Genomic DNA, 10,887 nt, shown 5'->3' with positions numbered 1-10,887 from the left:
TCTCTTAGGAGAACACACTAACTATTGTTTCTTCACTCAAAATATTATTCTAAAACTCAAAAACTGGAAAATTGAATGCTGAAAATGTGGAGGATTTAGCCTTTTATATCTTGGTATTGAGCTTTGTGAAATTTTAATTTTGTCCCTGAAATTTTTTCGATCAGCCGCGATCGCACCATAGCTATCATAGTGTTTTGACTTGTGATCACAGCTCTTCCATCTGTATGGACTCCAGCAATCCCAAGGCTTCGATTCACAGTTGCAACCTTGCTAACTTGTTGACTGATCGCGATCACAGACTATCATGTCACGATAGAGATATCTGAGGCATGGTCCTGACTTTCACTTTCACCCTTTTTTTCAACTTTGTTTACTTTACTTCCTTTCCAGCTTTGTCTCAACTTTTTTCATCAAATTTTTCTGCAAGATCACAAACAATAAAAATTAGTAAATTTTATTAAGAATTAATCTCATATATGTATTAACCCATCATAGTTTACAAGAGTTTAGATGTAAATGAGTGGCAAATTTTTCACTCATCAATCATCTCCAACTAATTATACTTCTGACTCAACATTATCCTCAGTAGAGTAATCGGAATCCCCTACTTCTTCTCCTGAAAAATTACTTCCAACAAGACCAACATCTATATCATCAACAGCAGCAGCACTAGGTACAGCAGCACTAGGTGTAGCTGCACTATCTGTAGTAGTAAAATGAGGTGTGGTAGTGAAAGGAGGTAAGGTTGAAAAAGAAGTAAAAGGGCCCTACACATTTAAATGGTCATCATCTACCCTAAAGTTAGGCCTAGTATTAAAATATGCACCAGATTCCTCCATATCCTCATGATTAACATTTTCTAATAATATGGAGACCACAATTGGCTCATCAATCAAATGGTTGACAAATACCTTCACGCCATCCTCATCTTCCAAGAAACGCATCATGTCTAAAATATTCATATCATTATCAATATCTACCATAATGTCACTGTTAGGTGATTTTATGTTAAAGGTGCAAGTTGTGCTATATCTCAATTTTCTAATATAGTCTCTTAACTCAAAATAGGACATCTTATCTACATCAACATTCAAAAATTCGGTGACTTTTTCACCGTCATAAATTTGTTCACCACTACTTAATCTAACACCCTGCTATTATACCATCTTAGAATAACCAAAAGTAAACTTATTCATGTCTTACCTGATGAAAATAAATATCAAATAAGAATTAATAGACTAGACATACTAGCATAGCAAGATTATCAAAAATCAGGCATTACTTGACTTTAATCCAACATTATCAGGCTTAAACAATGAAGAAAAGCACATAATATGAAAATATGAATGTAATATGCTACTCTTTGAACAATGTAACAACCTAATACTAAGACGCACATATATAGAACATCATGCGACTTACGAGAAGAAAAAATCTGATTCCATAAAAATTATTGTAATATGGTACATATTGAACACCTACACAACAAAATAGTAACATGCACATGCTATTACACACAATTAATATCTTAATTTTTAATATTAATAGTAAATCCTACAAAAGCCGTAATTTTGAATCACCCGACTTAAACAATTAACAAAAAACCTAATTAGATATAATTACGAACACAATATAGTGTTAATTGAACACTTAGACAACATGACAGTAAGACATACAACTTAATTTCACACAATTAACTTCTAATTTTTGGGTTCAGCAGTAAATCCTAATTAAGATTAAATCAATTTAGGGTACAAAAACCTCACATTTACTAAATTAAACCAACAATAAGACGATTTACCTTCGAAATCCAAAAGCTTTTATCACTAAAATTCGATTACCACACTAAGAATAGAGAAAATCGCGAAGAGAGAGGAGAGAAGAAGTTGAAAAGGTTGTCTAAAATTTTGCAGAAAGAATATTTTGAGAAAATAGAGAAAATGGGACCTATTCGTTTAGGAGAAAAATGAAAAAGTCGGAGTGGGTCCAGCACGTGTAAACACGCATGTCTTATTATTTGGTTTATATTAACATGCCAGCACTTGAGGGGTACTAAATATAGGAAAAAATAGCTCGAGGCGGGGCGGGATGGGGCTCCCACAAAGGTTGAGTATGTAGTTGGGATTTTGGGTAAAGGTTGGGGGAAAAATAGACCATTTTCTCGTCTTGTTTATAATATCTCCATATACTCCCTTCGTTCGATTTTACTCGTCACAAATCGAGATGGCACGTCTATTAAAAAAAATAATTAATAACATGTTACTTTACCATAATACCCCTATTAAATGATGTTAGCATTGTACCTTGAAATTAAATTGAAGATAAAATAATTAATGTTAAGGATAAAATAGAAAAAAAAAATTTGATATGTCAAAAATGACAAGTAAAAACTCAATTAGAAAATTTGTGACAAGCAAAAGCGAACGGATGAGGTATATGTCATATACACTTTGTTTGTAATGAATTTAGAGTGAAATAATTCTGTAAGTATTTTTTAATTACTAACGAATAAAATTTGAGCTTCTCAGGTGAACACTCATGCATGGGTTTAGATGGACTTGGGTCTATTGCTAGAATTTGGTAAATTCATGTCTTTCCTAGCTAATTGGTGGAGGTGGTACTTTCTTAGATTTGGTTCTTTATCAGCCGTTGTTGTCAAATAAAAAAGAAATAAGTATCCGGGCTTATTTTTCCAGAATGTGACATCAGTTAAGGACCAATCAAATGCAAGAATTGCCTCATATGTTTTGCAAGAGATTTGCAGTCACAAATGACAATAAGTACAAAAAGGAAGAAGTAACTTTCGTGACAGAAGAATTGGTGAAAATAGTTGCCCGAGATGGGGTCATTTCTACAACATGAACTGATCAACCTTTTAGGGTATGTTTGGTAAGATTGGAAAATAATTTTGTATGTTCGATAGGTTAAAATATCTGGAACAATATTTATTTTAGAGAAATAACTTTTTTAAAATGAGGACATTTCTTAGTGAAAGTAGGAAAAAATGTTTCACAACTAACAGGTTTTTTCGGAAAACTCTATTTATTCTGGTGTGTATGGCAGACAGGCCTATATTTCTTGGTTTTAATAGGACGGACAAGCGTTGTTTCTATCTACTATTATCTAAAAATAATCAAGTTATTAATGACTGGACGAAACCAAGAAATAACCCCTCACGTGCGAAATTATAGAAGATCCCCCTTAAGATCAAACAATTCCATCGAATTGAGTATGATTGTATGTGTGATAGCATCTACTATACCAGGAATATCAATGAATCCGATTATTGCAATTGCTCAGGATAGCCTTTTTTAGCTTCTAGGGTCTATTTCTTAGTTCAAGACCCCTCTTACTAACTGGAATCAAAGAATTAGTAGATCTGTTCCGCCCAAAATGGGAATGGGCTAGGGTTATGAACTTATAATTTGATAATCGAGTTGATTCCATGATTATAAGTTCATTCCATACCGGACCAGGCCGGAATAGGGTTATATACATTCTCAGTATACATCAATTATGTCCTCGTTACCCTCTTTCGTCGCCATTCCTATTACCCCACATTCCGGAGATGGAGTGATAAAAGTTTTGTTTCAAAAATTAAAGAGAAGGTCACAGCGAGACAATATTGATTACATTTTTTATCCCTATTGCATTTTACTGGGTTGGTTTAAAATGAAAAGTTAAAGAAAAGAGTACATCACAACATTTCTAATTCATGAATTTATAATACTCGTCGTGTTCTGCATGCTGAATCTTCTATTATTCTATTCTTACCGAAAGTGTGCTATGGGACCATCTGCAGTCCATGACAGAAGAAACGGATTCTGAATAGAGAGAGGCTTGTAAGGCCCCAAAAAACGAACTTGACCCAATAAAAATAGGGAGATTTCGCACAAACTTGGCGCTTCAATTTTTGCCTCGTTCAAGAAAACTCGGCAAGAGTAGGTTAGCGAATATATCCTGCTCATAGTTTTGTATCAGTCAGTTCTCAGTTTAAACACATAAAATAAATAAAAGTATTCTTTCTAGCAGTTCGAATTTTTACATGAAACAACCCAATATTTGATTATAGTATATCAAAACAATCAAAGGTCCCAAAGGTTTGAGTTTCTCAACCACCTATCTATAAAATATAAAATAGTTATGTACCAAGTCTAATAAAGCAGCTCATATATAACAAACTGCATTAAACAAGAACCAATAAAAGTTCAGACATACTGTTATAAACATTTCAATGTTTTCAGAGAAACAATAAGATGCAGCTATAGTAGCAGGTCGACATCTATCCTAACAAAAGAAGAAGACTCCTACCACATATTGTAGCTAAAGCAAGCGTACCAACTAAGTGTTAGTCCTAACTAATAGGTTACCTTTAAAAAGAACTATTAATTAGTATTGAATGCCCATATGAAAATGTCTTGGAGATGAGAAGTGTTGACAATCACATCTGCTCCCTATATGTCCTTGTATATTTTCACAATTTTCATCAAAGTACAATACCTAAGTTGATCAGTTTAAGCAAAACAAGGTCCTTGCCCTCATAGGAGCAGATGTTGTGAACCAACTTAGAGTAGCATCCCCTTCTCCCATAGTGTTCACAGTACAGTATTGTCCAAAAGCATATACAACAGAAAAGATAACAAAGATGTTAGTGTCTAGCTTCAAACTTAAAGCAAAATTCTGAAGCCATCAAGCTTTTCACCAAATGACAACCAGCGTATCACCGTTCTGCCTTAATAAAATGTGGAGTAAGTAGTTTTGTTACGCCGAATCCTGTGAAGGTATCAACATGGAACAGTTCTTTCAACTTCTCATCACATATTATTTTCCTCTTGTCAGATGGATCCTTCAAGATAAAGAAAGAAAACTTTAGCTAATATCGAACTTTTGTCCAGTCAGACCATTACATAAATCATTTTTTATCAAGAAAATTTTCTTTTTGATCAAGCATTACATAAATCATAAAATTGAATCGGGGAATGCAACTTTTGTCCTCAACCAAAGATTAGCTTTCTCAATAATCCTAAGAAGGAAATGTTAACTGCGTATTGGTACAAACTACCAAATTCCTGGTATTCTTTCCTCGTAAATAAGAAATTTGTATCCTGCTCTACATGCTCATCTAAAGTTCTTTCTAGATGTGAAGTTAAAGTTCCTTTTGTTTGACAAGTGATGTGAAGTTAAGTTTCCTAGTCACTGTATGGACTCTTGCTTTTCATAATATATACTACTAGGACTTGAAGAAAATAAAAATTGTTTCAACAAGTTAGCTAGCATGATAAAATATTCCCATGGTCTAAAAGAGGTGATTTTCTACATCAAGAGAGTCTTCTCATCTGCTCTTCAGATAAATAAAGTTGGTGATAGAAGAAACAAAAGGAAACACAAAGAATGTACCTATGCGACTATGACATATTTTACAATCAATGCTCAAGCAAGATTCTGAAATTAATTAAATAACAATGTTTAATAAAAAAAAATAGACCAATGGCAAGATAATGAGAAAAAGTACTGCAGGAGAGGACAAGTGAGCCTGAGTAACTTTGTTGTTTCTAATTTTGCAAAGGTTCAATACATTGACGGCCCCTTAAACTTGCTAGTAAATTTTATTCATATACTCGAATTACGGACCGTTCCAATTGAGAATGGCACATGAACACATGATAAAATGTTTCTATTAGACATTTCCACTTATATTTTGAAAAAACTTTAGTGCATTTTATCAGAGGACCTATAACGTAGAAAAGTCAACCACTAAAAATATGTCCCTTCCCTTAGTTTTAGCATTAGCCTCCTAAACTATAAAACCTCAGGCATGTTCCAATTGGAGGCTAATGCGTAAAATTAAGGCAGGCAACATATTTTAAATAGTCAACTAGTTTACGTAATAGCCGGTTGAGAACTTACGGAAAAACTTTTCCAAGTTTGAACCGGAAGTGTCTAATGGGAAAGGTCTAGTATGCATTTAGGTGGCTAATTGAAATAGGTTGTAGTTAGAATGTCTAATTGTAATTTACTTGCAAGCTTAAGGTGGTGTTGATGTATTCAGCCTTTTGTAGATTCTATAATCATCTTTTGTTTTATAAAAGCGTCCAACCAAACTTGCACATGCCTCGACTATTTCATTAGGTATCGGCTACCTCCACCAGCAAAAGTACTAGTATCAAACAGTTTTGCTAACCAAAACTTAGGTAGATCATTCGAAATTACATGTAGAAACCTTTTTAGGATCTGCAACATCAAAGAGTCTTTTAAACGATCCACTATACTAGGAGCTCTTTCAAAGATTATTCTTTAGAATTATTTTTGTTAGACAAAAGAACATGCTTTTTCTTGTCTGGAACAAGAATCATCTTCATCTGTTTCATTTTCTTTAGAGTTGTCCACTTATCTTCTTCTAAATTCGTAATCACTTGATTTGACTTTCTTCTTGGCAGTAGGTAAATCTTCATCAGAATCGTGGTGCGAATTTTCATTTTTTTCAAATCTTCAAAGAGTTTTCAATTCTACCCTAGACCTTCCGGACAAGTGGCTATGAAACCAAATGTTAGACAATTCGGTAAGTAAGAACACTCTTAAATCACTCAAATTCTCTTGAAGATGAGTGATAAAACGTTTCTTCTTCACTTACTCAACTTGATTACATAAAATGGTTAAACTACATAGGTATGTATATGTTCTCTTAACATGTACCTAGTCTATCACATTTAGCATACTACAAGACCATACATGCCTCCTTTAAGTTAACTTTCTTATACATGAACTAACAACAACAACGTACCCAGTGTATTCCCACATAGTGGGGTCTGGGGAGGTTAGAGTGTACCCAGACTATACCACTACCTCACTACCTCAGGTGAAGTAGAGAGGCTATTTCAGATAGACCCCCGGCTTAGGACCAAATTCTAATACATGAACTAAGAAATTATATTATCATACAAACAAAAAAGTCTTTTCTTCTTCCAACACATGATTCAATTTTCTAGCATAATCCTCATAAGCTAGCTTTTGTGTTGAGCTGGCCTAAGGTCCATTTCATAACATAGAATCAAGCTAGACCCATCCTTGATGTTGGGTTACCTAATGTTGTGCCCCTAGGTTATGTTATCACATTCAAATGTTCAATCTTGGACCCTAAGGGAGGAAAGCTGACGATATGGTTAGTAGTCTCTTTATATGATTTGGGACAGTCCATTTTCTTAACCATTTTTTAACCGAAAATTGATTCATTAACATAGTTTCTTCCATAACTACATGGAACCGACTTAGTGCCTCCTAAAATCAGGCCTTTGAGGTAATAACAGTAGACACCTATACTGGCTTCATGTGTATTAGAAGATATCATTAAGCATTATAAGAAAACTATTTTGTGTAGCAAATGAAAGCATTGAACACCTGTCTAAATCAAGCAACATTCAAGTATGTATCTGCTACATTTAATGTGACTAAAGGCAAAAAGAGATGAGCACCCACCGCAAACCATATTGAGAATGACTTAGCTAAAGCAATCTTTCTAAAGCGAGAATTAAAGGATTATAATATTGAAGACACTATACTGACTTTTAATTAATTCTTTGGTTATCAAAAAGAAAAAGAAAAAAACACTATACTGACCTTTAGGCTTGTTTCTATAATTCTGGACTAAAAGGAAAAGGCATAAGTTGAGGTCAATCCAGCGCAGATATAAATTATAATAGATACCACAAATTAATGTCTACCTGCAAGTCATTTTGCTTAATGTATTCCCAAATTCTTTTAACAACATTTGATCGAGGCAATTCACTCTCTCCAGTACCAAGGAACTTTATCAAGGCATCAGAAAGCTGGAGTGGAGCAAGAATTCCAGAGTTCTTCCGCTTTTCCTTTCTCTTTGGCTCATCTGAATCTAATCAAATAAAGGTGGGATCAAATACATTGTTAACTAATTGTGCACAGTGTATGGACAAGAATAGAACTAAGTATGAATCTAAATTTGTTAGCAACAAAAACAATGTAGGGACCGATAATAACCCGTTACTATTTTTAAAGGAATATCATGAAGCAGAATCAACAAGAAGTTGCAGGGATGAATGCTAGAATGAACATCTCAGACATTAAAGCATGTTTTTGGCATAAGTACAGTAAGTAAAAGCAACTTTCGCAGCTGGGAGCAAAATATAAAAACATTGTCTGAATAGTTATTAAAGCCAAGTCATTACCTTCATCCTCCTCTTGCTTCCGACGCTTTTTCTTCGCTGTAGAACTTTTTCCTTTTGCAGTAGAATTTACCGAACCAGAAGTTGTTACAGTGGAAACTGAACCATAAGTCACAGAGAGGTGAAAAGTACAAATTAGAAATGCAAGACTTCAAGCATGTCATGAATTAATCATTCGAGAGGATTTTAGCTGTTAAACCCTAAACTAACAAGCTGCAACATCAGCTAATATTACATACATTAGACTAATATTTCTTCAACTGGTATTATTGTATTACGTGCTGGCCACAAGTTGGATTTAAAACAAAACAGCTTACATGAGGAAACATTTAATGTTCTTTATCCCAGATAATATTACACTCCTAAAATTCCTGTTTCCTCGCATATTATTGACTACTAGCTAGATTTGGGATGCAACACAGAAGGCTCGTTAATTGCACAGAATGATCAGTGAAGACAAAACAGTTACAAAGACATAAGATGGCCACAACATGACATGAAAACCAGTAGAGCATGTACTTTTCTGAAACTCGTAGAAAACCATTTTGACTTAGACAGTCAAGGAGTACAGTTACATGGCAGAACAATAATAAGTCAGCAAAACAAACACAAATCTAGGATTGCATCCTCTCCAGAAACTATGTAATTAATCTGAGAAGGTTGCAGCAAGACTTTATGAGAACTGAACATAAGTCAGTAACAGCTTATCTAAAAGGAGCTCTGTGAAAGCGATTATGTACAGAATCTTCAAAGTGGGAAGAATCAAGTTTCATAGTAGAGCTTATCAGAACGTATTCAGCAAACCAAGAAAAGAGAAAAAGGACAAAGAAATAAGGAAGAGAAGCGTCCAATACCACCATCAGAATCCAACGGCCAGATATGCTTTGCGAGGGCCTTGTTCATTTGAAACATGTCTATGGTATCCACTCCAAAAAGCTCACGCAATGTGTCATCACAGTTTATATTCCGCCTATTTGATGGGTTTTGCAAATTATTTTCACGAATATATTGCCACATTCTCTTCACCACCTTCACAGAATATTTGTGTTTAGTTCATGCATGTTAATATTCATGGCAATGGAGACTTTCAAAGATGAGACAAACAGAGAGAGAGAGAGAGAGAGAGAGAGAGAGAAACATGCAGAATTGTGATACCTCAGTCCTTGCCAGTTCTGCTTCCCCAGTAAATTTCTGAAGTTCCAGAGAAAGGCTACATACTTTGGTAAATCCACCAGCTTTCCTTTTACCATTTTCATTCTTCTTCCCAGACCTAATAGGATTTAATATACCATTAGCTCAACCACTATAGACTAGACTAAAATTATACAGAGTTCCTGATACGGAAGAGACTAGGAACTCATGAAATGACACCAAAACAGTCAACTCAACAAGGCACAAACCGAGGACCCTTTGTGAGCTAGTTTCGGCCAAGAACAAGAATACGAATTTGACAAGTTAACAAGGTGTAGGTGACACTAAAATCAGCCAACCAAACTAAGTTACAACACAATATAATGAACAATGAAGAACAACATCAATGTTAGAACAAGACAACACCACACGGCTTACAACACAAGACACAAACTACTACAAGATGACAACAAACAAAAGGATAGATAGCTACACAAAGGTGGTATAAATCCTAAGAACCAAAGAGTATATTAAACTCTAAGACCCTTAACATCACCTAACTCTTACGACGACACAAGAGCAGAGTCCACCACTCAAGCATCAACGTTTCTAACAAACAAGCAATCACAAGAGATTCCACCCTTGAATGCTATCCTAGTTACAAGTTTTGGTTTGTGCCTCAAGGAGAGAGGACTTGGTGTTTCAAAAGTTCAAGACTTACAATAATCATCCACTAAAGAACTAAAGACCTAAACTAGTCTATTTATAGACTTATTACAAAAGTAAGGTGAAATGACCAAAAAGGCCCTTTAATGAATGGCTTCAAGTAGGCGCCCTTGAGTGCTATGTATGGACGGTTTTGGTGTCCATTTAGGTGCTCCTTTGCACTTCATTTGCATCCACCAAGTCTCGGGTCCAACACGCACTCTCTTAAGCTCATATCCGTGATTATTCTTGTATTATCCTCTCCATCTTGAGAGGAATTTGCCCACAAATTCACGGCTTTACCTCAAAGAAACCACTCAAAACAGCCCGCAAAACATGAGATGGCACCAAAACAGTCCGCAAAGAACATGAGGAACATGGGATCTCATTAACACAAGTCTCGGCCAACTTCTTCATTTTGAACCTCAGCTTCCTCTCCATCTTTAGATTTTCCTTCAATCTCATCCATTTCAATTCCCATATCTCAACTTGGTGGCGGGTTCCTTGTTGGTCCCATGGACCAACTCTTCCTCCATGCCCTCGGTATCCCCTTTGATCCCTATGTTTTCCTCTAAACTCTTCTTCCATCATATAAGCCTCATCATAGACTCCATATCCTTCATGTTCCTCTCTTCCATGTTCCTCTATATGGACGAGTTGGTTTTGGAGAAGTGGAGCTTGGAAGGGAGGAGTTTGATTTGGTGGAGATTGACGCCTTTGGTTAAGTGGTTCTTGGATGGGAGGGTTCGGTTTTAGTGGAGGAATTTGGCTTCCAAGTCCTTCTTGTTGGACTTGATCAAATTGCGGGGGAGGTGGTACACTTAGGTCTCGGTTTTGAGGGTAATTGGGAGCTTGG

At 35.3% G+C, this 10,887-nt stretch overlaps 1 protein-coding gene across 2 annotated transcripts in view; it reads right to left on the bottom strand.

Moving 5' to 3' along the window:
- Nucleotides 1-4,371: 4,371 nt before the first annotated feature.
- The window catches only part of LOC107858676 (upstream activation factor subunit spp27), a 14,572-nt gene continuing 8,056 nt past the window's right edge, over nt 4,372-10,887 (bottom strand). The window contains exons 2-6 of one of the 2 annotated variants that reach the window (XM_016703432.2): nt 9,351-9,465; nt 9,050-9,224; nt 8,199-8,294; nt 7,719-7,879; nt 4,372-4,846 (exon numbers count right to left, since the gene is read on the bottom strand). In XM_016703432.2, the coding sequence (XP_016558918.1) occupies nt 4,721-4,846; nt 7,719-7,879; nt 8,199-8,294; nt 9,050-9,224; nt 9,351-9,465 (673 nt within the window). In that variant the 3' untranslated portion in view covers nt 4,372-4,720. Of the gene's footprint in view, nt 4,847-7,718; nt 7,886-8,198; nt 8,295-9,049; nt 9,225-9,350; nt 9,466-10,887 lie in introns of both variants that reach the window. The other variant, XM_016703431.2, reaches the window with a different exon arrangement.

Source organism: Capsicum annuum, chromosome 2 (genome assembly GCF_002878395.1).
Source record: "Capsicum annuum cultivar UCD-10X-F1 chromosome 2, UCD10Xv1.1, whole genome shotgun sequence".
Taxonomy (NCBI): domain Eukaryota; kingdom Viridiplantae; phylum Streptophyta; class Magnoliopsida; order Solanales; family Solanaceae; genus Capsicum; species Capsicum annuum.
The sequence above is the reverse complement of the archived record's forward strand: the minus strand, read 5'-3'. Positions and strand labels throughout refer to the sequence as shown.